This window comes from Anopheles maculipalpis, chromosome 3RL (genome assembly GCF_943734695.1).
Source record: "Anopheles maculipalpis chromosome 3RL, idAnoMacuDA_375_x, whole genome shotgun sequence".
Taxonomy (NCBI): domain Eukaryota; kingdom Metazoa; phylum Arthropoda; class Insecta; order Diptera; family Culicidae; genus Anopheles; species Anopheles maculipalpis.
The window spans coordinates 17,711,421-17,738,184 of record NC_064872.1 but is presented as its reverse complement, the minus strand read 5'-3'; the positions used below and the strand labels follow the sequence as shown (position 1 = coordinate 17,738,184).

At 41.7% G+C, this 26,764-nt stretch overlaps 2 protein-coding genes across 2 annotated transcripts in view; one reads left to right on the top strand and one right to left on the bottom strand.

Moving 5' to 3' along the window:
- LOC126565767 (ATP-binding cassette sub-family C member Sur) overlaps nucleotides 1-19,461 on the bottom strand; it is a 48,736-nt gene extending 29,275 nt beyond the window's left edge. Inside the window, exons 1-5 of the mRNA XM_050222975.1 lie at nucleotides 19,249-19,461; nucleotides 16,405-16,727; nucleotides 14,080-14,294; nucleotides 6,467-6,697; nucleotides 1,811-2,896 (exon numbers count right to left, since the gene is read on the bottom strand). Of these exons, the coding sequence (XP_050078932.1) occupies nucleotides 1,811-2,896; nucleotides 6,467-6,697; nucleotides 14,080-14,294; nucleotides 16,405-16,727; nucleotides 19,249-19,457 (2,064 nt within the window). The 5' untranslated portion in view covers nucleotides 19,458-19,461. The remainder of the gene's footprint in view (nucleotides 1-1,810; nucleotides 2,897-6,466; nucleotides 6,698-14,079; nucleotides 14,295-16,404; nucleotides 16,728-19,248) is intronic.
- The window catches only part of LOC126564828 (protein pygopus), a 341,232-nt gene extending 316,233 nt beyond the window's left edge, over nucleotides 1-24,999 (top strand). Inside the window, exon 4 of the mRNA XM_050221944.1 lies at nucleotides 24,977-24,999. The gene's annotated coding sequence lies outside the window, so the exon portion shown is untranslated. The remainder of the gene's footprint in view (nucleotides 1-24,976) is intronic.
- The last annotated feature ends 1,765 nt before the right edge of the window (nucleotides 25,000-26,764 follow it).

Below are 26,764 nucleotides of genomic sequence, written 5' to 3'. Positions count from 1 at the left end.
TTACCCGCAGCTATTTATTAAAAATCGACCAACATACATTACAAAATAAATTGCTTTGAATGGCGATCTAAAATTGTTTTGTTGAGAGTTCACTGTAACACCGTATGAGGTAAACAATAGCAGAATTTGTGAAAAATTATCAAGATTTTTGATAGGATTTTCAAATGTTCTAACCAAGAACTTCTTCAACGTACCGACGGATACAACAAAATCTAGGGATCGAGGGCAAAAATGTAAAACGATAAGTTTAATATGCCCACAGCTCTTCATCGTCAGCAGCAGCAGATATCCCAGAATTACCCAGAATAAAAATTACTTCAACATTTCATCGCCTACCATATTGAACCTCCAGTGAACATAAGGCGACTCTTAAATCTTTTCATATGTCTTTCAGCCGTTCATAGATATTGTTGACACATTTGCCATGCAGTTTAATTTTGTTTGAACTCTAGCACCGTACTCTGTCGTGACCAACTTACCTAGCAATTGCAAAACAATACAAAAAAACAGCATCGAATGAATCTAGAAGGACGAGTTAACGATGTCAATTAAACGTGCCTACCCTTTTCAAAGGATATTTACCTTTAACAACCACCTGGCCTGCTTCGTTATTGTTTCCAATTAAGCCCATTATGTTGCCTGCTCAACTTAACCGTGAAAAGCTTTATGCTTTTTAAACGCCCGAGTATTTATCGGTAAAAAAAATGGTCCCACCCACAAACACTAACCCGCGTCCTTCGTTCCCTCGTAACGCCGAGTGCGTAAAAAGCGCAACACAAAATCAGAACACCTGAACCAAACAAATGGAGGAGGAAAAACTAGTAAAATCAACTTTTTCAACACACACACTCGTTTGGAATAATTGAATATAATCACTATCGGCACCGGGTGACGCCTTCGGTTGTGGCCCGCTTGACGTCCGGGACATTGTTATCACAGCTGAGCCAGCGACACGGCTACGGACGAGTGCAACACTGCACCGATGTTGATTTTTTAATGAAATTTCATGACAAATTTTGCTGTCGCAAATGTTTGCACCAGGCGGTAGATGTGTAAAAAAAATGAGAGGAACTAAAGGACAAGGCAGAAAAACAGTATCCGATTGCAAATATTGGAATGGTGGAACATTTTGTGCGAAAACATTTGCCAAACGAAAGTGAATTAGTGAGCAGTTTATCGTTAACCGTACCGGTGCCATCGATGACTCGAAGCAATTTAAATGAGCTTTTATAGCTTCTCTTGTTTTTGTATACGATAACTAATCGTTAACTTGTATAAAAACTCTTTTAATTTAAATAAATGAACTACACTGCAAAAAAATACAATCAAAAATATGTAAAAGTTTTACTAGATTTTCAAATTTCAACGCTAATTATTAATAACTCATTTCAATATTCTGTTCGTTCAATTATATTACAGTGCATAAACCTATGATTGCATTAGGTATTTAGAAAGCACTTCAAGCGCCTCCTTTAATCATATGCCCCACTCTTTGGAGGCCTCAATGCCATTGATTTAGACGCAACATATCATTCGCTGGCAACACTGCAATAAAGGCTACTAGGTTGCTAACAAAATAAACATCATCATTAATGGTGCCGCCGCTTGAAAGCTAGAAGCCTTCGAAACATTGATAGAAATTGTTACCTTTCGGGAAACTACTCTCAGGCTCGGCTGCCGCTTTCTAAAATTCTATTCGCACAAACCTAACATGCCCTAAAATCTGCTATGCAAACAAATCCCGGAAAAAGGGAACACGGCCACGCGGCCGTGTTCCATTTAACCAAGGACTCTTGAAACATACACTCACCTTTAGCGGAATGGCCCACACATAATGTACCATCTTCACGAACGCCATCACATTGAACGCATCGTCCGACATTAGGTTCGTGATGGTGCCAGCATCGTGCGCAAAGTTTGGTCCATTTCGTCCCCGGTCTCGGTCATTCGCTGCCTCCGCTGCTGCCGTTGGCCCACTCGTCGGTGGTTCTTCTCCGGATTGTGCGTCACAAATCAGACGCTCTGCTGCATTACCCTCCCAGGTCGATCTCCGATCGCTGAACTGGTGAAACCGGTTGACATTCGTGGGCGTTGTTGCATTTGGCGTTGGCCGTTGTTCATCACTACCTGCCACGTCATCGTTCGCACTGTTTGCCACCGCTGTTTTATGTTCGATCACTTCCGCGTCCAATTCGGTTGCATCTGCTGCACGCCTGTTGACATTGTTCTCCACCGATGGTGACTCCCGTCGGTGATGGCGTTCACCCTGCTCGTCACTTTTCCTTCGCGGTTTGCTTTGTTGCGGCTGGTCAACGCCCGCTGTGGGAGCTTCGGTACGTGCCGGAAGTTTTTCCACCGCGTGAAAACAGCTCGAGCTGAGCAGCAACGTTTTCCGGTACACCAACCCTTGGAGAGCATTTTTGAGCCGTATGCCTTCCTCGTCCATCAGGTGTGTGCTCGCTTGGGACAGGGTTCCCTGGGCGAGCGAAGCGACCAGCACCAGCACGCACACGATCCATCCATTAGCGAACAGAGACGTCCAGGTAAGTGCTAGCGTTTCGAGCCCTTCGATCGGTCGGGAACCATCGGCACCGTCACCGTTTTCCTCCAGGCCACCGGCTGTCACCACAGGTGATTGATTTGATTTGCTAAAGCCCGTGTGGGACGGGTTTGGGCTGTTCCAGCGCACTGTCTCATTGCTCGAAATTAAGGACGCAGCGGACGTTTCGCCGACGCCGGCTACCATCGACTGAGCTGCTATGTAATCGACAATATTGGAAATGCAAAGTGGTCCGACCAGGGCGCAGAGATCGCCGGCAAGCTTAAGGAGCCCGCCGAGCAAAAACATGCGCCACCCGTTTCGAAGGTAACAGCGCCACAGAGATGCACGGGTGCTCTTGAGATAAGGGAGAAACGAAAGGATTGCAAGAAACAGTATAAACACGGTTAAGAAAGATTAATTGGATTTTTGGGGTTTATTTTTAGGGCTGAGAGGGGCCACATCTGTTTCTAAAAAAGGCTACTCAGATGACCTGCCCTCAAGTGAAAAATGCCTAGAAGAATATAAACTAAAAACTAATCTATAGAAGTTTTGCAAAGACTTATGGCGATAAATAAATAATACTCATACAACTTTTTTCTGATCAGTCCCTGAAACACCAGGCGCCTCCATCGAAATCGCATAAATAGCATCCGTCTCCATTTAAAATTTATATCTTGCTAATCATAATTCTATTGCAAAATTTAATTGGGTAACCTCATTGATCCCTTCTCAAACTTCTACTACATGTTCCAATGTATCATAAAAATAGTGAAATTACATCACACCCCCTAACGCACCGTAATGAAACGAATAAAGCGAAACAAATTTAGTCACAATCCTTTGCCTGGTCAGCTTGAATATCTCGACCACCCACCGCACCACACGGACAAGTGATTTATGTCATAAGAAAGTGGTGAGATCGTGTGATAGAGCAACCTAAATCAGTGAGCTTGAAAAAGCACAAAAATACCCTCACGCAAACCCTTTCAAAATGACTATCTCTGTCCCAACACCCAACCACTCACACACACACACCCACACACTGACAACCTACACAAATGGGTTCCGGTTTCATAACGGAACATCATGAAAGCATGTGAAAAAAAAATCCTCCACCAAGCAAATGCGAAAAAATAATTGGACCTCAAGGCGGATAAACGAAGTCGATTCCGGTACCGTACCCCAAACAACCAGCCACCGCTAGATAAGAAAGGATCGAGCATACTGTCACACAAACGAAGCTTTCGTACGGTTGTGGTGAAAAAAAAACACCCCGACAAACCTTGATTTGCATGACCGAGGAAAAGCTTATCGCGCTACCCTCATGGCACCCATTGCAAGTTTTTTTCTTTCTCCAAATCCAAACACAAAAACCATTCGTCTGTCCAGCTTTCAGCGGCTCGGTCGACCTAAAATTCATTTTCCCTTTTTTTTAATTTCTTTTCTACCACCCAGTTTTAGTTTACCCCATTGTTGATGAGAACTACAAATCCACCGGCTAAATTCGTAAAGTACAACCGTTGCACAAAAGACGTGCCGAGAGGGATCGCTGAAATTTTGACCGCCAGTAAAGTGGTGAGAAGAGTGAATTAATTATCAGCTCGTGTAATCCTGTGCTTCATCTGTACCCGTTTTCCCCAAAAAAAAAAAAAGAAGGATGAGTTTCACCGTTCTGGCTAATCCTGTTCTTTCCCCCGTCACATTCACTCGTATTAAACGACTGCAGTGATGATGCGGAACATTAGCCACAACACCAGTAAAAGAGATCAACCCACAACGAAAACAAAAACGATGCTGACACTCACCCCAGCCAAATCCTTACATTGAAATGCTTCATACGGTGAATTGTCACCCCGGAATGAAAAGGGTCAAAGCATGTCCAACATTCACGCACAATTAGCGTCAGACGCGCCACTAACGGCGGGCGATAAGGCTTGTTCCGTGTCGATGAAAGTGCGGATAGCTGTAGATGGACAATCACGGGTTCGTGCATCAGGAACCGGATTCTTAATGATGGCATGAATAAACGGTCTGAATTGTTTAATGTGTTTTGGTTGGCCCTTTGCGGTGCTTCAATAGGTTACACTTTTGTGGCTCTTATCTATTCGTGTAGCATGAATCTCATTTCTTCTAAATCAAAAGACAATTAATTCCTCTAAAATGTTCAAAAGGCCATGTATGAATATTAATTCAAATGAATTTTAATTTTAATTAAAAATGCTCCGGTCCCTCAACATAATTTTTGAAAAAGTCAGGTCTGAGCAGGAATGCATCAACGTATTTCTCATACTATATTCGGTTATGATTGATTAGTTGTTGATTTACCCTCACATATTTTGTGTGGGTTTTGAAAGGCATCTTTTCGATTGGAGTTGAATGAAGCTATCTTCTAAGAAAACTCATTGGATATGCTCTCCATATGATAACGAGAACGAAAGTTCGCTGAACATTATCTTTACTGATAAAGTGTTCAATAAGCCATTCTCAGTCTATTCCTATTTCTGTTCCAAATTTTTCTTTCCTAATTTTATAACAATAAAATACATTAACTGATGCTTTCTGATACAAAGCAGCGGTGACGCAGCACTTGAACACAACAGAAATAATGTGAAATCCTAACTGAATCTTTCCCTGTAAGCAGTCTTAAAATTCAGAAAAAAAACTTCGAAAGGTTTAAAAGCAAACTTAATAAAATGTAAGATTACACGTAGCATTCTCACAAATTTATCAAGAGAACTTCCTCATTATGAAGACAGATTTAAATTTTGGACAATGATTTTTGGACCCTTAAACTGGTAATGTTCACGATCGATATCAAATCCTGTTTTTAAACAAAGCCAACAACATTTTCGTTTAAAAAAAGTCGAAACATGTTATCGATGTGAATATAGCTGTCTGCTGAATAAGCTTTTGTTTAGAGTCCTAAGATATTCCACGTTAATCGATTGATGAATTTCTCAACTTTAGTGACATCGGATTCTTTTGAAGTTATTTTGTGAAAAATTCCTAAAAATCTCTCATGATGCAGCGCCGTAGCGTCTTTCTATAGTTAAAAAACCACACAAATTCGGCAAGCATGCCTTCATTGTCTCGGAAAGTCCCTATTTTGTTACTAAAAAAGGGAAAGAATAAAAACAAACTATCGCACAACAACAACAACGACTACCGGTACAAAACGGACCACAACTTTAGCTCCTTCCATGGAAAACCTTTATACGAGTAGAATTAACGAACCTGCTAGCTCACTAGTGAAAAGCTCTCCCTTATGTTTGCTTGTTTGTAGCATAATTAATCATGTCATTATTTTACACTTAAGCAGCATGTTTTTACTTAGATTCTCGCCTTTCCTTTGCTTCGCACGAGCAGCTAAGAACGTAAACTTGCCGCCAAAGTGGCTACTTCGGAAGCTAAGTTCTCTCAGGCTTCCAACTTTGGAGAAGAAAACTATTTTCCTTGTCGCATTTTTTTTTTTTGCTTCTCCTTGGTGACATAAAAGCAATGGGAAACTATCTTAGCTTTTAATATTTCTTACGATTACACTCAAGGAGTGGCTTAATAGTTGGTTAGTTTTGAGAGTGCGAAACCCTTCACGCACGCACACACACACTCGGGCAAATACATCCCGACACGGACAATACTTGATTTATGGTCAGCACGTCACTCCATGAAACTCTTCCACCCCTAAAACCCTTTCTCGCGTTCTTGTCGTGAGAAACGACTTCAAAGCTTTTAAGTAGCGTCTCTACTAGCGTAAGAGCTCGTCAATAAAAGAGCTGCTGCGGTAAGCTCTAGGGTTTGGGCGCGGTAAAGGACATTGCGCATTCAGAGGATGCAAAAACGAAGGACGAAAATTCCTCACCAAAACTCAAAACTCAAACCCGCAACCCACTCCGGAACCGCCCATAGCATTCGGGCCAAACTTACCTTGTAGCTTTGATAAATGAACAGAAACTGATCGTAGTGATAGCGACTGGTGTCCTTCTCGTGCAGATTGCCCAGATCCTCCAGTTCCAACGGTTCCCGGTAGCCTCGCCACAGCAATGGCACAATCCAGTGGAAGGTGACTTTCGACAGGAACGGCGAGTGAGGCGTCTTGTAGCCGAGCTTTTTCTCGCTCGACATTATCGATGAAACGTGCCGGCGTCCGGTGTTTTGCTGGTTGTGTTGAGGATGCAAGGAAAAAGAAAATACACACATAAGTTGTTTGAGAGGAACCAAGTGAGTGATAGAGGAGAGCAGAAAAAAATAAAAACTAACAAAAAAGAACATGTTGAAAGGAAAATCGTAACAAGCGAAATACCCCCCAGAATTGGTACCAGCGCAACCGAAATGAAAGGGAAGAAAAAAACATGTGCTCCACGGTCGAAAAAAAAATGAGTCCAAAATGGTTTCCTACGTTGAAAGGACAAAATAAAGTTATTAAAGTCGAAATCGATAGCATGATTAATAATAGGTGGCCCGCTTCAGCCCCTATCGATTGACGATCAAACGGAGGTTGTGTTACAGGAAAGGAGTCTGGGTCGTTTCGTCCCGCTTGAATATGTCATCTTTGTTCGTTCTCCACTCTTCCACCGTTCAAAGGATCCTTGACGAGGTTTGGTTTTTACCCATTCGTTCCGCATGTGATGAAAGCCATGATGTGATCAGCACTCACATAATTTATTGGACAGTTTTTTGCGATTTATCTAAACCGTATAAATAACTCGTAAACTGTATCAATAAAAATGCTTGGGAGTTATGCATCGAGGAGCTTTAAAGCTCCTGATTTTATCTTAAAATCCTTTCATCGTTAGCTATTAATCATTCTGCGACAAAAAGTCATTTTGTTCGGGATATTCTAGTTGACTTCGATGTATAAATTCATCATTTAAATCCTTTTGCTTTATGTATCTTTGTAATATGTGACTTCGTTAGCAAAAAGTGAACGAAGCGCGTACAAAGAAACATCCTTCTTAACCTTCCGATGGTTAGAAGGCTCGAAGAGCATCATTTTGTTATTCTTTTCCCTGCCATCGTAATCGAAAGCGATTCCTTCTCTTCGTCTACATTGTACTATCGTTTCATTTTTTTTTTTGCTCTCGATACTCGATCAAATCAGAATCGATAATTTATTCATGACGTTTCACCTCGTTAGCACCGGGGACCCAGGGAACTTGAGACTGGGTTGGTTCGCATGCGTGCACATTGAACGTTGTCTACTAGCGGACAGGGAGTTCTGATCCAATACTGGGTGTGCTTCCAAGAACAGGGCAGATTTTCAATGATTAATAAATACGGCATTAATATTTTTTTCAAGACGTGAGCAAACTCGTGCCGGGCTTTCGAGGTTCTATGTCGAAGCATCCCGCCGGAACGAAACTGAACAAAGCGCTTCGTATGGGATTGGGATTGATTTTGGAATTTTTTCCGAAGATCGATTGAGTAGGAAAAGGAAGTTGAAAAGGAGTAGGAAAGGAAGTTCAAATAAAATTCATCCAAGATTATTCTATTTACTAATAAGAAAATTTTATGAAGAATATCGAGAAAATCCCCTATCAACAAGTCTACCAAGCCGTTCATTGGCCGACTGGACCTGGTAGGATGTTGAACCAAGAAGAAGAATTCAATGTACAGGAGAAATTTCCTATTCAACATTTAATTTTTTAATAACCAAAGAATGAGGTTTGGCAACACGCCTTCCTTCAGGAAATTATAATATAGGTTTTTTGACTATTTCTCTTTTTTTATTTTAAATATGATTTACTGCGCCGTATTGTCGAATTAAATGACTAGTTTTTTTATTTTATATCCAACTATTCCTACTTTTACTCCTTTTACATATGAAGTCTTTTTCAGAAAAAAAACCAATGGCATGTCTATTAAATTTTACCACTAGTGTTTCACATTTTAGAAAGAAACTTTTTATTTTTAGGGTGCTGTTGCTGTTTGTCACTCATCACCATCTAAGCCTAGCTGCGTAAATTGAAAATTTTTCATAATTATTACCAATAATGTATCCTTTATGCTGATTTTGTAAAAATTTAACTTATTTTAATTTTATTGGATCTTTAGTCTATATTTACTTTTTGCTGTTCAACTTATTTTTTCTACTTTAAACTCAATCTACACGTTTAAGAACTTAAAATAACTAACAATTCTTGAAATAAGTACAGCGCTAACAGTTTAAAAAATATGATAATATTACACATCAGAATGGAAAGAAACTCGAATGACGATGTCATAACACACGCTCAACGTTTATACATGTAAATACCTAACCACAACCAAAGCAAAACCAACATTTATTTCCACACTCTAAAATTCGCATCATCGAACGAACCGGCGAAAACCATGCTCCTACGCTCCCGGATGAGCTGATTCCGTGACATCGTATGACAACCGCGAAAATGCTCGCCAAACTCGTGACCGGAACAGGCTAACCAGATTATCGACGACATAAAACAAGCCCTCTGCTCCCGTCCCACCTCAATTACAACGCTTACGGATGAAAAATTTCATCACGCACTGCCGACGCATTTGTCAACATTTGAAACCTTTTTACCGAGGTTATTGTGAACAAACCGGTTTGCCCTGTTCTGCACCTTTCTGCTTTGCCAATACACGGCTTTTTACTCCAAACGTCCATGCAGCGTTCGATAAAAGGGAGCTTTGATTTATGCTGTTAATATTTCGATATTTCATCTAGCCTCACATTTTTTTTTTTTGTATGCGCATTTGATCCTAACCGCAGCCATACTGATATGAAAATAAGTTCACACAACTTCGGGTGTCTCTTGCGAAGGAATTTGGTGATTTTTTGTTCTCTACATTCCCTTTGAATGTTGTAAAACGTGCTCATCATACGCATATCATCTTTTTTGTTTTGTTTTGCCCTCTTGGCTGTATTCATTCAACCATCGATCAGCATACAACCAAAGCGAAACATGATTGGGCGTTTCCATGGCCGTGAAATGTTGGCCGGTTTGAGGTTTTGCGGAATCGATTTTACAACAACACAGTCCGCATGCGGACGCATAAAGCGAACGTATTAGCGAGGAATTTGTTTATGTTTTGGCCACAACCTAAGGGCTGTCAACCGTGCAAGTGAGATGAGCCGACGGCTGACAGGTGGTGTTCTGTTGGAACATCTGTTGATAAAAAATGTCCCGTGCCCTTTCGAGGGCACACCGGTTGCTGGGAACTGTTTATGTATGCATGTTTTTCGAGGTCCATTTTGTAACAGTGCTGTACTATTTCGCTGAAAGGTCAATCGTTATCATGCGCCAGGAGAGCTTCTGAAGCTGTTGTTGAGCGTCATCAATATCACAAAATTACACTTTAAACGTTAAAAATGGAAAGCTCACCAGGAACACAAACATGAACTTCACCCTAAGGTGTCTTGAAGCACGTCAACCCGTTATTATTCACACACTAGCCGAGTAGAACAAACCAGCCAACGTGACGAACACACTGCGGGCTCTGTTCTTGGAAGACGCGAATTTTACTCCAAAGATGCACATCTTCCAAGCTCGACGAAGACGTGGCCGTCCCGGGTCAACGAAAACTTGCTAACGAACGTAAACTTTCCTTTTCCACTTGACAGGCAAGGAAAAGTTCGCCAACTAACGAGAAGTGCTGGCGAGTTTTCCGTTTGGCCGGACGTTACTTGTTTCCATAAACAGGAGGGCAACATTTCTTGAGTAATTTGCTCTCACAAATTCGGTTTTTGAAACAAAGCAAACGGGCACAACATAAAGAATGGAAAACTTTTGTAATGCTTAATGCAAGCAGTGCTCTTTAAGTGTGTAATGTAAATAGGAATTATAAAGAGATTTGAAAGACAAACTGTCGTACGAAATAGCTATCGAGTGTTGCGTATCGCATACTTTCAGGGGCTTAATTTGATTGTTAGCTTTCATCTTACAACTTGGCAGAAACTTTGACCTAATGTAAATAATATCAATCACAATCAAACTTGAAATCGCGCCGTACACCATTACGTTCATTCAAGATACACACATTACATCATTTAGGATTCTAATCCATAGCAGTGATCCTCCTCCCAAACACACCCAATCATACAAGTAACACTTCTCTTTCTAAACAATCTCACATCATCCATGTGAATGGGTCGATGGTTTCGGAAACCTTTTGGCTTGCCCCAATCGGTCCATTGGACCACTTCCACCATCCACCTCGGTACCAACCATTCTATCCGGTAATTCAGTTAATCCTTGCCGAAAATTACTACACCAACTAATTGTGCTCCATTATGTGAAACTATTGCCGGGATGCCGGGTTGCGGCAGGATGAAAGTTGGCGAAAGCCAAACTCCGGTGACATTGCTGGCAAAAACTTTTGCACGCCTGTGTCGCAGCATAGTTGGTGCTGCAAACCTGGTGGAACTTGGCAACGGGAATCAGCGCAACGTACAACTTTTTATGTACGCCAATCTAATTATAATTATGAACTAAATTTCCCTACCCCGCACGGATACGAAGCACACACTCACACACGCACAGCAAGCACGTCCGGCAGGAGGTCACATGAAATTTAAACTGTCCACCGAGAATGAAAACGCTCAAGTTTGTAGTAATGTTACAGTTTGCGGCAAAACGTTCTACAATCATCGTCTGCGGAGGGTTTTATTTTTTGGCTTTGTGTTTCGAGTCCCCTAGGCACTCCAGTTCTAGTTCTGATGTAAGTGTTCGTGTATCACCTCATCTACAGCCATACAAAGCGATACTAAGCGTCGACCTGTATCAGTTGCGTCGTTATCCTGCACTAGACGTGCGAACGACGCAAGCATGGAATCGAATATGGCACCAGGAAGGTGAAAGGAAAGGAAAGGTGACAGGGGTCTTTATCGAGACTACAAGTACAACCGCAAGTGCTCGTGCCTGGAATGTTACGAAGCCAGGATTGTGGAGGAATGTGCGGGGTTGCGCTCTGACGTCCGGTGACCACGTGCTGTCACACGAAACGTGCACAGATCAACAGCGTTCGCGTCAAAGTCTGGCTCCCACGCGGTGCTCCAAGGGTTTCGGTGTGGGAGAAGGGCAAATTTACACTGCAATGGTATGCACTTTTATGTTTACTTTTGTGCTTGGTTTGGAATTTTTTCCACCCCACTCTCAGCGTGTCTGCCTCGACCTAACAGTATGCAATCGAAACCAATGCACACTGTCGGTATCACAACACACACACACATAACATCAGCAACGGCAAAAAACTACAGATCATGGCCTTGTGCTGCAGTGCCATTGTAAGGAACCCCCATACACCGACGAGCAGTGGCCGTGTCTAGACCACCTCGAGAGCTGTCAGAACGATATAAATTCCACAAAATTTATGATATTTTCTATATATCCATGCACTTGTCCCGCTTTTTTTCGTACATACTGTCCTGCTCTCACGTACATTCTCGCTGCTATAAACACAAGGAACGAGAAACAACATTCCGAAAGATCCGACGGTGCAAAAACAAATTATGCTAAATGTATGCTAATTGTCCTGCAGCAGCGCACAGTGGGATAAAGCGTAACAGTGAGTGAGGTACCAGGCGCCCGCTTTTTTTTGTTGTTGTTGTACACTGCATGCTGGTCGATTTAATTCGTGACCCTCGTACCTCGATCACGTTGCAGCCGAAAGAATTCGTTTTGTGTTGGCAAATATTTCCAACAGGCAAACGTGTGGACACAAGTTCAACGCATAGCGCCCTCGGCCACTAAATTAAATACCTGGTACAATTGCATCTGTTAATTATTGCTATTAGTTGCCGGCATGGAACTAAACGGGCGTGAAAAAAAACAACAACAATCATGAACATATAGACATATAGGTGTTTGTTTAACTTTGCAAACATTTAGCACATGTCCAACTCCACGTTTCCCCCGTTTCCCTTCCGAATCTTTGGTTGGCTTTTAATCCTCTTTTATGTTGCGGAGCAAGAAAAAAAGGGGATAAATATGTGTTAAACTGTTTAGATGTGACACAGTTGCAGCCACACAATGGTAAGCCGATTATGTTTAACTCTTCAATAAGCTGCTTAATACTTTTTGTCCGTAGAAGAGTTTAGAAAAGCATCACAATTGCCTTAATCGTTGGTTGGATTACATTTTTAAAGCTCAATTGTTTTGGTCAGCAAACGGGATGATGGAATTATGATAATGAGCTGATTACAATTGCAAAGTATCATTCTTCCCTTTCCATCGCTTTGCCCGCGCAACGCTTTGGACTAGGTGCAAGATTTCGGCAGTAGGAGTTCACTTTAAACAGATGAAACTTTTTCAGAAGGTGTCCCGAGTATCCAAATTTAAGAAAGACACACTAGAATGTGATGTTTGGGTGCTGTCGCTTGGTCGACACGATAGTTCACATGAATATCTTGACCCTTAAAAAATTGTGTTACCGCAACAGACAGTAGATTTCCGTGTCTCATATCTTAAAGTGCGACCTCCTGGCGAGATGACCATAGCAATAACCGTCTATGCTAGTCATTTTCAATGTCATACCCTCGTAGGTAATCTGGAAATCATTGGCGAAGCGCTCGAGAAGGCTATAGTCGGTAAGAATAAGGCAGTATCCAATCGATGGACTAGGGCATCTATGGCTCTCTATGAAGATTGCCTCTACGGACAAAAAAGCCATTATATGGCCGTCATGGCCTAGCAGGTAGTTCGGCCATGCAGAAGAAAAAGGTCGTGTGGATGTAGACAACGATGTTGCGGGACTCCTAGACAACCGGATCGATTCGGCGGACTATTATCTGGCCTTAGCCTATACATTCCACCGAGATCGCTCCGTGCAAGATCGATGCTCGACGTAGATCGTTTATTTATACATAGATGCTTTGAGTCTTAGAGACTAGATTCGCCTCTTAGCTCGACGTAGAGGATCGCCGTACCCGATTTGGCGCCTCTGATCCGTTTTATTTATGTGCCGTGAAAGTTGCCTCTGATCGTCGCTAAACGGATAACTTATCTTTTCCACGTTTATTCATATATTGTGCACTTTCTGTATCGTTCCGCTTCAAAGGGGCGTCTCGTGGTCTGTTAAAAATAAACTTAATCCATACAATAAACATCCTGTAAAATATGGCAATATTCAAAACAAAGCCTCTACTTTCTCTATCACTTCGCTTTAGAACTGAACTACAAAATACCAAAAATCGCTCAACCATTCATTTAATCTCCATCCTTCAAAGCAAGCAAACCACAACAAATGATAAAGCCCGACCTGCTTTACTGCATATTTCGACATAAATAAAAGGCTCATCTGAGTAACACTCCTTTTTCAGCATCAAGCTATTTTGTCTATTTTGACGTACGCATGTTCGAAGACAAAAGTTAATCCACCATCCAACCCCTTCTTTTTTTTATTCAGACGTTTCCCAGATAGAATGAATAGTTGTCCACACTGTAAACCACATGACTTAACGCACGTCACCCAACCGAAAGCCGAATTATACATGATACACGCACCCGTCCCCGAAACCTGGCGACAGATGGAAAACCTCTGGTGAAAGCAACAACCAAAAAAAATCCCCAATCTCTTACCTCGAAATACAGCGCAAATCCATCGACAGTGGTGAGTGCGGTCGCAGCAAGTGCACCGGCCAGCGTCAGGAAAGCTTCCGGCGTGCCAAGGATGCTGCTGCCCATTGGAGAGCCCGCGCGCCTGGTAGTGTCCGTGACATCGTTGATATATTTAAATTTGCACCATCGCACTATCGACTGGGCGCCTTCGGCCACCACCACGGCGTATAATAGTCCTGCAGGGATAATAAATAAAAAAGATGGCCAGTCTGTGAGAGCGCTAGCAGTGACGGTGGTCTCGTGCGGTGCGAGTGTCAGTGTCCCTCAGCAGAGCCATCTGTCCTGGGTGGTCCGTTCTCCCGGTCTGGTAGTCCCGTTTGCTATGTGATTCTTCCCGTTCTGTCTCTCTTTCTTCAATGAAGTTGCTTTATGTCACAGTGAAGCAACGAAGCAACGTGTTAACCGATGGAAAGTCTACAAGAAGCGAGCAAGAAGCGTCAAGACAGGGAAAGCTGGCACAGTTGAATCTTGCCACTAGAGCACGCAGACAATAAGCAGAGCGGGTGTGAGAGTGTGAGTTAAAGGGTTAGTGGCACAAGTGACAACAAAAAACTAGTAGAATAGCATAACACAAGAGCGCACCAAAAAGGACACGGAAAGGACATACGCCATACAAGCGACAATATTTCGTCCGATTGGATAATGCGTAGCTGCTGTTGCTGTTGCTGCTGCTTACTCGCACCATAAATAGTCGCTAGGCTGGTAGGGATCGCGCACCGGGGCGTAATATCATGCGACATGACGCATCGTACCGACCACCAATGCTAGAATGCTGACCCACAAAACGCGAGTATGGAAGAAGAAGTATGCGAACGCTGGCAACGGTCGGTAAACGGTAAGAGGAAGGTTCCGGGTGGCACCCTTTTTGGGTGCATAATTTATGGACATGCTTCAGATTGAAAATTTATTTGGCGATGTAAATAACTTATTACTGTAGTCAACTCGTGCGGCCACTTGTGCTGCCCTTTTCGCAGGCGGGGATACGCCTCAGCTGTGCTTCAACAGTCGGTGGCACCTTTTGTCCGACCGCTGCTAAGCTTCCATCCTCACCTGCGATGTCTTCTATTGCTCCGGTGGGAGATATTGTGGTGTCACTTGTGGGATTTAAACCCCCGTGTCCTGTGCCTCTCACGATCTGCCCGTCGAACGGGCACGCACAATAAAGCTATCAGAACCGTTGTTGACGATGAGGGACCGAGTGCGGGCTGATCTTGTTTATAGTACGCCAATTTATGAGCTTTTCCCATTGTTTTCACACTGCTCGATATCGGAAAATGTTCACACTGAGCAAAACCGCGTACGCACCGTGTATAAAACGAGGTGAATTTGGCAGTAATACACGAGAAAATTGGTTGAGTGAGGTCAGCAAAGGCAGTATCATAGCAAGCTAATCAAGAGCGGTGTATGGAAAGGGTTACAAAAGGGAGCTTATTATGAGAGCTGATAAGAAAAATATGATGTTAAATAATGCATCAAAAGTAACTTTAAAGCGACACTGCCGTTCAGAAAATAAAGCCATAGCTTTTTTATAATATTTTGTTTGTTTTACATAATAAAAGGTTATGTCAGCATAATAGTTGAAAGAATACTGGTTTAAAGCTAAGTAAAACGGGAGATTTCATGCTGTGCTGTGTGTGTTCTTTTTTTAACTGAATTATATATAAGGAGTGGGCACTAAAATTAAATTTTGAGAACCTTTAGAAAATTGATATAGTAACCGAATTTCTATAAAATCCTTCAATCTGGTGGAGACGCCTAGTACTTGACGGCTAGCTAATTTTACTTCACCGCTTGATTTACTTTCTTATAATTTATTTACACTTTAAGTTAGGTCCGATTTTTCACGTGTTTTCGTGGCTTATTATAGTACTTTTAAAATGTTTGAAAAATTGTACTCAATCAAAAAAAAATTAAAAGATAATCTAGTAAGAATTAAAAAGGCAAACTCAACAAAAATTGATAATATTCATAACAATCAGACACTAATAATACCTAAAATCCATTAACATAAACCCCACATTAAACAGATTTAGTTCAAGTTTATTTTGTTTGGTCCATCAATTGTAAAAGCACAATTGATAATGATTTTACGTGCAGAGCAAGGTGGATGTAAAATGTTACCCTAGCAAATACCAGTAACTAAGCAGCAAGTAAGTAAACAAAGCATCTAAAGCACTAAATCGACACCGTCACAAACACCGTCGACGAAGTGTTGGTCATTTACAGCCCCGTCGTCACCACTGCTTACATTGCCCGACCCGTACAGTAAACGGGTATCGTACTTACCACATTTATCCAGTCGCTCGATAGCCCGTACCAGGCACGCTACGCCAAGATGTACCAACAGTCCGAGCCAGGCCGCACCGAATCCGACCGTAACCGTTTTCCAAGCGACTGCATCTACATCCAACAGTGCTTGGTCGGTCGTAAACGCTTCCGATTGAGTAGAGTGCAGTTCCGGTCGCTTCGTTCCGTCGGTGCAGTCGACCCGAACGCGTCCCAACCGTTCGACGGCCAGCCATTGGTGGCCAATTTCACCAATGCCGATGAGCAGCGCCACCAGCAGTCCGATTGACCGCAAATTATGCAAAGCCAGCAGATTATGGCGCCTGGAAGGGGGGGGGGGGGGCGGAGTGTACCGGAAAAGGGCAAGAATGTTTGAACGGTGAGTGCATGTAGGATGCATATTTGCACATTTGCACACGACGTTAGGTAGAGGCAGCCGGAGTAGTAGTGTGAGAACGAATGTGCCAGACGAAGATTCGAAGAAAACCATTCGGATCTTTTGACTTCAAGGTTGCTTTCAATTCCGACGCTCGTAAAATAAGCAAACCGAATACAGAAGAAGATGAAGGAGAAACTGGAAGAAGCACGTTTGAGATGTGCGATCTAATGGCACGGATTGTTTGATTGTATAGCTAATGGGCATGTTCTAAGATGAAAATTCATACTGAGGAAATACTACGCTTTTCTTTTATATCGATAGTGTTACACTATATGTGAATCTTCCTTACGATTCTTATGGCCCGTTTTGAATTGATTTTTGCTGTACAAATATTGAGACAGAAAAAAAAACATCAAAAATCAAACATGTTTCCACTCATAATGTACCTCAAGATCTAAAATACAACAATAATAATATCTAATCGAGCCAGTGCACGTCTAACAACTAGAAGTTAAAATCAATCACTCCATTAGTCAATTGGGTCATTTTGGAATGACCCAATTGAGTAATGATGAAATAATGAAGGTCTTAATCGTGGATATTTGTCGCTTCTGATGGGAAAAGCAAGAGGACATTTTGGTGAGTGTAAAATAACAAACGGAATTTCTCTCTATTCAAATGAACAGATTCAGAAGACATCCAAAACGGAAAGCGCCTTATCTTACAGAGGGATTTAATTCTCACTTATTCATTTTTTAGCATTCAATATCAAAGTTTATCAATCCAATATTTTGACCATGTAAGATTTTTCTAAGGACAACTTTTAGGATAACGGTGGCACAAGACAACACTGCTGTCCGTGGTGGAATATAAGAGCATATGTTTTACCGGGATACTTACTGGATATCATTCATCTAGAGAGACTACAATATCGTTGACTTGGTCTCACACAAGAGCGCATGAAATTTGCACAACAATATGTTCCCAGAAGAACTCACTTAAAATAATCAAATAAAAAATAAATAAAATGTTCCTAAAATAAAATGCTATTGCTTCGCTCTCTCCATTTTTCACTTAAGTATTTTTGTAACTGATTACTCGTTGCGCTAAGCAATTAAAACAATGATCTTCGCTCGAGAGCTATTCTGGAAATGTTGTGCAGTATTTAAACCTTACATCTAACCACAATCTTTTACGGATATGATTGTAAGGAACATGGCTTCCGGACCAATACTTTATTTTTAGTGGTAGCATTTGCGCTATGTAAGCTCTAAGATCCTTAAAATCAGTTAATAGCAAGGATTTCCTCAACTTAAAAATCATTGAAATGTTTGACTCAGTGTGCGTCGAAGCGGTTGTAGTATTCACGACAAAGAGAAGGCAGACTCACCAGCCAAAACAAGCCTAAAAAAGGCTCATTTTACGCTCTGCCAAGAGCGACCCCAGAAATGCTTAGTTTTTCTCTGCAAACCTTCCTGTTACGCTGGCAGAGGTATGTAGCTGACATGAAAGTGCTCGAGCCTTTTCTTTTCTCTCCACAAGTGTCTCGTTATGAGAGATAATATTTAGACTAATAATAATTAGTTAAAAAATCCTATCCCATGCTCAACAAAAAACTAGTTCAAATGATTCTAATTTTTAAAGCTATAAGTTTTCAAAACCTTCATCTTATTAGACTATGATAAAGAAATGAGAATAAATTTTCCTTGCCAAAACCGTAGCTAAATGAAACACCTGAAACCTATAGCTATGCTCTGAATTTTGATTTATTCGATCAAAAAAATTGTAGCTTCAAAGTATCACAAAGTTTTTGTTAAGCTCAGTACTAAAGAAGTACAAAGTGTTAAATCGCTATTTAATACCCACATATATGTTTTAAATAATTCAAACTACATACTAACATCAGTTGCAATAACTATTTATCAAATTAATCAATAGTAATATTCACTTGAACGGGAATAATAAATTCATGTTTAACGAATCATATTGATAGTACTCAAATATAAATAGTAACGAAACACATCAGCGTGCTACAGGAAACTTCCTACAATTCATTCACAAAATTGGTTCAACAAGTAGTGATATTAAATCAATTTTCTAATTTTCATCTTTTTACTGCCTCTCAAACTTCAATTCCAGTGCATACGAAAACAATCTCCGCCCCATCCATAAAGATCCAAGTCCCTTCTTCCTGGAAGTAGTTTTTGGAACAATAATAAATCATAACAATCCGCTGGGCGTTTGAAGAGCGGTTCATAGCAGCACGGTATGCAAGAAAAATCATCACACGGTTGCTGCATTCAAACCATCGGAAAAAGGCAGAACAAATTTACAGAACTCTTTTCCGATTGTTTACTTCTCTCCCTCTGTGCTACTACTAACACTACTACTACTACTACTGCTGGCATTGTATTTTCTCCCGCTGGTACTCCGCCTTTACTCGTCCGTGTTTAAATAAATCTCACCTTTGCTCATGCTTCCACATGATGTAGCCGAGGGCCGAAAGGCAACCGACCAACACCAACCCACTCACCACCACACCGACCACGTTAGTGTAGTACAACGACTGTACAACAGCTGCCGGCTGCAACCGATCGTGCGACCCGATCATGGTCAGGAACGCGGCCATTACAACCGAACCCTGGCCCCCACCGTTGGTCCACTTGCAAACCATGTTTTGTTTTTCTTTTTCCGACCAAATTTTTACAACCACTTGGGACGAATTTTTCTTCACTTGTTTCTAGCACTTTTTCTAGCGCAAGTTCATTTCACTTGCACGCTGTGGTTGGTTGTTTCAAACAACTGCCATGACACGTACCCATCACACTTGCCAACACTGGAACGAACTTCTTCTGATTGACTGTACAACATTACCACCCGAACGATCGCGCATTTGGCTGTACGCTGCCAACGGCAGCCACTTTAGTAAACACACTCACGGAAATACACTGTTAGCGCAAAAGCAAACACCAGATTTATGCTCTCCGGTACCTGTCATGCTACGCACGGCACATGTGAAGATTCCGGGGTATTCCCAGAGCACTGTGAAGATGATCCCATTTCTATCACTCACGCTGTCACGCTAGCCGTCGCGCTGACACTAGATCCACCTAGCGAAATGGTCATTTAATGCACTGTCAACATGTCGCTCGGTCGGTTCCATCCCACCGGTTCTTACGTGTAAAACGCGATCCTACACACCATACAGCACGATCGCGACTGAAACGATCGCACGTCGGACAAACAGCTGGACAACAGTTTCACTGCGCCGAAGACACAATTCCTTCACGCATGCCCACCATGCGTACAACAAGGGCGGTGATCATCATCCCGATCGTTGATCGTTTGGGAAAATTAATCCGCAAAAATCGGACAGATCTGGCTACTGCTCCTGCTGCTGCTGCTGCTGCTGCTTGGAGTGGAAAGCATTCTCATCCACTGTTTCTATTTTGTGATGCGGCACGCGCCGTGCGTATGGTTCGAATTTCACGATGGAAAGACGCGTTCGGTGTGTGTATTGCTTTTACGATCGACGTTGCACTAGGGTGTAAATTTATGAGGAGGGCGTGTAGGTTGAAACAACAACACGGCGTGTAAATATGTGTCAAACGAAATTGATGAGATGCAAATCGTGGGTAGGTTGAGCTAAACAAGCAATCGGAGAAGTATCATATTTACGAATTTTTTTTAATAAAGCTATCATTTTCTTCCTGATTTTATTTAATTGTTTCAGGGATAAATTAAAATAAAACTGCCAGACAGAGCACAACTACTGACCTCTCAGCAATGAACTACGATTCCTCAAGCTCTCAACTGACGAGGGACACCGTTTAGTCAAAACATTCATCTGGATAGTAATGAAAAGCATCCTGGACTAGTAAAGCCATTTAAATAAAAGTAATCAGTCACACAGAATTTTGCTATCTGACGTATTTTACCTTATGAGTTATTATCGAAACATAGCCTTGTTGTTAAATTAGTATAACTAGCTCGAAGCGTTAAGAAAGCATTATCTTAGCCCTGACGACGCTGTGGCTGGTCTTCACAAGGCAGGACCTCCCGCAGTGAGGATTGGCTATTCAACTACGTGGTATCTGCGAGTCTAGTAAGCCATTAGATGGTACAAAAAAAAACTATCGGACACGGGATTGGACACACGTTCAATTAGTTCTATTAGTAACAAATATTTAAAAAAAATTTTAAGTAAATGTTTTCGTTATTCTATCCAGTTGTGTTGTGAAACCATTTGAAATTGTGTCTTAGATTATAGTTTTTATCCAAACCAACACACCTCCAACAACTGTTTGTTTATTCTGCATTAACACTGAAGGGTAACGAGTTCTGCTTGAAAAAAAAGTGACAACCATTAGCAAACGCTACGTGTGAACGTGTGACTAGCTGAGCAGATCGTTTCGGGGGTAAAAGCTCTTCTCCTCCTCCAAAAACAGTACTGACAAGACACTGTACCATCTGCAATGGAGATTAGGAGAAGAAGAAAAACATCCCACCACATCAACCGTTCGGCAGTTCACTTTAAACACACATTAATCATAACGCGCCTTAGCCGGCCGTCAAGATTCGTATTGGTTTTGGCATTATATTTACAGACTCATCACACTGCAGGTGGCGGTGGCGGTATGCATGGATTCGTCGTACGAGCGTCAGATGGGAAGAAAGAAAGATTTCCGATCGCTCACATCGCTCCATGGCACACAGCAGCAAGCAGGCAAAGCTTTATGCTAGCACGAGCGGGAAAGATATGTATCGTCCACTCGTACCGCACGTACCTTATTGGCCACGCGCAAACGCAAGTTCCCCAGAGCTTGTTTACGCATTACCCCCGGAACGAAACCAAATATGTGTGTAGTATTTGCTGGCTGCCCTTCCTTCAAGCGCGCACTGAAATGAACACATGACTCAGTGTGTGTCTGATTTTGGGGGAAGGTTTTGAGAAGTACAGACAACTGCGCACTGAAGGTTTTTTCTTGTAATCTTCCCGCGCCCCTGTGACGTCGTTTGCCAGGAAGTGTCCAATTGTTTGCATCGCCACATTTAGCACGCAGCTTCAACGGTAATCGCTTTGAAGTGTTAGGACACAGCACTATGTTTGATTCTAACGGGCGTAGTGTATTTTAGATGACTAAATTTAGAAACATCATCATTACCGGCAGGCATCTGTTATCCTCTTCTATGGGCAAATTTCGTGTATGTAAGTTTGATTCGAAGCATCCGTTAAATTCAATGTAAATATTGTTCCGCTAATCTACTATCAAACGTAAATGGCGATGAATTGAAAAGATTGATGTGGTAATATTGGTTAATTTGTTGACTTATTAAGAATCTTTTAATTTTTTTAATGGAGTTTAATATCGGTTATAAGAAAAAGAGTTTGTGTTTGATATTTTGAATTATTCGCTAAATATTGAAAGCATTTTCAAACTCTTCTATTCATTATTTAATACTCATCAACGATCATGAATCATCTGTTAATTGGTGTTGAAATTTTTATATTTTTTTAATCGCGGGTTCTTTGTCGATTTCTTATATCGACGGTATTATAGAGATTATAGATGGATAACACTTCTTGAGCTGCCCAGCAGTAGTTCAAATGGGTTCAAATAGCTTCCAGAACTTTCGTTCGCATTGAGAAATGACTATTAAACTACGCTTAATCAATGAGTTTCACAAGTCTTTAGATGAGGCGGGCAGGTGGTGTAGGCGACATCGGCACCGGTCTTCAAACGGCAGGACCGCGGTTCAAGTCTCACCCGGGCCATCCCCCCGTGATGTGGACTTGACCATTCAACTACGTGGTATCGGTAAGTCTAGTAAGCCATTCGAAGGCCGTTAAGGCAATAAGAAGAAGATGGTCACCATAATCTACCTCGGTCATTAAGCCAAAAAAAAAAAAAGAACTCATCAGGGATCTGCTATTGAGTATCCAAAAACATCCATTTTTCCTATTGCTTCACACTTCTCGAGGATGTACATAATTGAAACTTATAGTGGAGGTCGTTGTGATTGTATTTGGTTTAAATCACACTTAATACCCTGCTTAATGCGAAGCATTACGCATTAAGAATATGCAATAAGAGTTAAAAAATCAAATAACAATCGAAGTCCTTTCAATTATTTATTACCCTTTTATTTAAACAGATCTTTACTGAAGGAAATTGCTCGTTTATTTATTAGATCGTGTAGAAACCCCAAAATGACAAGTTGTCAATCTTTGCCTTTAAATTTATTTAATCGATCCCTACAGATAGTAAGAATCCGCATTTCCCGAGAATAATTGACCATTTTCGATGGTTTACCGACGTTAGTCTGAGTACTTTGTTAATTTGTCGTAAGATTTATTGACAATTTTTTCATATAATCTTGGCATCTTTCCAAGGATTTTTACGCCTTTTCAACAAAAAAAAAATTGAAAAATGTTGTATTAATTATGATACAAATAATTTCACTCAAATTTAGACTTTTATTTTCTATTGAAAATCCCTATAATCCCTGTGAATAAGCCTATGAAGAAGCCTAGCAATTTAAATAACCCTAGCGATCCACACAACTATTTACTACTATTTAGCGCTTTTCTATGCAAAGGCATAATTCTGATTGATATTTCCCTTTGGTGGATGTTAATTTCTTGTTTATGGATGTTCAAGAAGATAATTTAATGCAAATGAGTACTTACACAGTGAGGAAATTTAAAACGTCAACCCTGATGGTTGGTTTTACTACAGCTTCTTAAATTTGAGGTATGATAGGAAAGGCTGGAGAAAGATAAGTGATGATCCTCTACAAAGTTATAAATTCTAAAAAAAGGATCTTGAATGGGCGAATCTTCCAGAGGTTAGAGGATTTATTCAAACGGTGAAGATTACTGTGGAAAAGATTTAACTTGACTGTTTGATCATCATCTTCTTCTGCTTGGCTCAACGATCCACTAGGTCATGCTGGCCATCGAATGGCTTACTAAACTTGCTGATATCACTCAGTTGGACTCTTAGACCTCATCCCATAACAGTTCAACATATTTGTTTGAACAAACCTTTCGAAAAACCTGTTTAAAGACACGTCCCAACGTTTAATTTCATCACACTTATAACCAAAGACTCTACTAACTTCCTCAGGATCGTTCAGAACCAGGTGGCAATTGTATGACAGATTGCTTCGGGAACAAAGAATTCGCCTTCGCCATGAAAGTTTGATTATACGTAAATTTTAGTTAATTCTCAGTATAAATCTCGTTGTAAAAATCATTTATTTATTTTACAATCCTTCAGAAGTGTTATATGGCAAACAACAGATGTTTGAAACTTGCAGAGCTACAATACTTACTTAAACTTTATCGCTCACACAATTGCACAGAAAACTTCCCAAACCAACCTTTGGCATTTATTGCACTTACTTCTGCAATGCACAATGTTGCTCTTTTCGGAGCAGAAGCAAGTCAACTAATTCGACAAGACCTTTGCCCCATACCCAAGCGAACACTACGCACGTGAAAATTCCCACCAGTACGATCCATTTTCCATCGTTCGTTTACCACCACCGGCAATGGCCGACGGCCATCACACACACACACATACACGCACAAACAACATCGTTCGATAAGCACCCAGAATCGGGTTTCCCCGGACACCTGTGACCTTCTGGACGGCAGCGATTCCAGAAGCGGGGCGTAAGCCGGTATCGATAAAAAGACGAACCCCAACGCCCTATTCGCCAGGAAAATCAACACCGATCTATTTCAACGCCACGCATATGTGTAACGACACCATTGTTCCGAATTGCGCGCGTAAGAGAGAGAGAGGGGGGGGGGGGGTTTAGGGAGTATTAGATTAACATAAATTTCACTTGCCATCCTACCACACCTTCCTTCCTTCCTTCCCTAAACTCCCCTTCCTTCCATTGGATGCTCTTGTTGCCTATCGCGATTGTATGTCGGAAGCAATAAAGCTTTCCGCCTAATGGATCACATGTGCACCGCTTTTCTGGATGGTTTGAGGGGAAGGAATGGTGCGTCGGCCCAAAAGTGTTAAGTGACCGGATTTTTTGCCAGGTTCAACCTCCATATGGATACGTTTTTCGCCAGGAGTTTTCCGCTACGGGAAGAGAAATCTTAATTCACACCCTGCCCTAAAACTCGGTACCGAATTCGTACACCGAAAAGAAAGGGAAAAGAGCGGGAAGGAGCAGGTGGTGGTGGTGGTGGATGCACAAAGAGAGGTCGCTTGTAAATCGGTTGTACAGGCAGAGATTTTCCTCCCCATCGGGTGCTACATGTTTACCGTGTTGATTAAGTATTTAGCGAGTGTCGGGACGTGTTCTCGGGGCCGCTGTGGGCCTCATTCGTGCACACAACCAGTGCAAGCGTGAGTGTTTCCATGAGTGCCAATAGCAATATAGATTCACTGTCAAAGATCGATTTTATAGTTTAAACATTTTAGGGAAATGAAAATCTTCTCGCCATATAATCGATCCAATGCAACTGGTAGTACAACGATGGACGAAAGCTTTAGAGTGACTAGCAAACATTGTTGGTCGCTGTTTTCAATCACAACACCTCACAGCAATTGTGATAGCATACCCCTACCCTCCCGGTCAATATTGTTGTCCATCCAAAAGACTTCATCTATTGTGTTGTGTGGAAAACTAGTTCCGTGTCATATGCAGGCGCACTGCAATCGAGCAGCGCGCAATGGAAGTTTGCTATTTTTAGACGCACACACAAACACACCCTGCCGTGTTCTTTGTATGCGTACAGGACAGGCTTGCTGTTTGTCCAGGAACGCAGGAACGCACGGCCGGCAATTTTCCGACTAAAACCCGGGGAATGGCGCAAAAAGTATGCACCACACGGCAACGCAACGGCTTGCACTGCAACAGGCTCACGTGGTCGGGAACGAGGTCAGGAAAAACTTGGGAATGGCGTAATACACTGACCTTGCTGGTTTCGAAAACCCCAATACCGGGCCAGACCGCGTCAATTGAGTGGCGTCAAATCGGGAAAAGTTCAAACCACTGCCTAACCCGTTACTTCCCCGTTTCCCTTCGGTTAATGCAGAAAGGTGAGATTTTGGATTAAAAATAAATACACTCCGATCGTTGGATCGGATCGGAAAAGTGTGGCTTTTGTCAGGGATTCAATTTGGTTTGCCGCTTAAACAAACTGAGGCTGTGAATTGGGGAATAGGAACAAAAGCTGCAATTTTCGTCACCTATTTCAATGGAATAGATGGGATAATCAAATCGTGGTGTTTCGGAAAAAGTGAAGCGGCTTTGAAGCTATTTTTGGACCGAATTTGCAAGAATTGAAGTTTTTGGATGGACTTGGACATTAATAAATGTTTTCGATATTGAAAGGAAATTATACGAGGAATTCCACGACGCACTTACAGAAAGGAATTGGATGGGAAGGGACCATCCAATGAAAAATCATTAAATAACTTGATTTTTTTTTAATAATACACAATACACTTAACCTTCACGTTTTAACCGAATGATGAAATGACACACACACAAACACACACACTTTATCCTTAAACTGCAATTGCAACTGCACGTTCAAATTAAATCACTACGAACAATTAGCTCCCGCTTAGCCATCAAACAAGCTGCCTCACGCCAACCACAAACTGTAACAATCTGTGGCCATTATTGCACCAGAACCACTGCCTAACTAACCGTGGGTTTCGAACGAATCAATTCAAACCACCCGATCGGTACCACGGTCAACAGGTTGACTGACTGCTAGCTGATCACTAGCGACGGTTCATCCGAAACCCCAAACATCGGAAAACCATGATGTGCTGCTAGACGTAGAGTATATGGCGTGAAAATGTAATTTACCCATCCGAACAGCCAGCGCGAAAACAACCAATCTGGTTTAATTAGATTAGAAGCTACTTGCTCGCATGGACCGCCCCGCATCAGCTGTAGGGTGCGTGTGTGTTTGTGTTTGTATTTGCCACTGCTGTA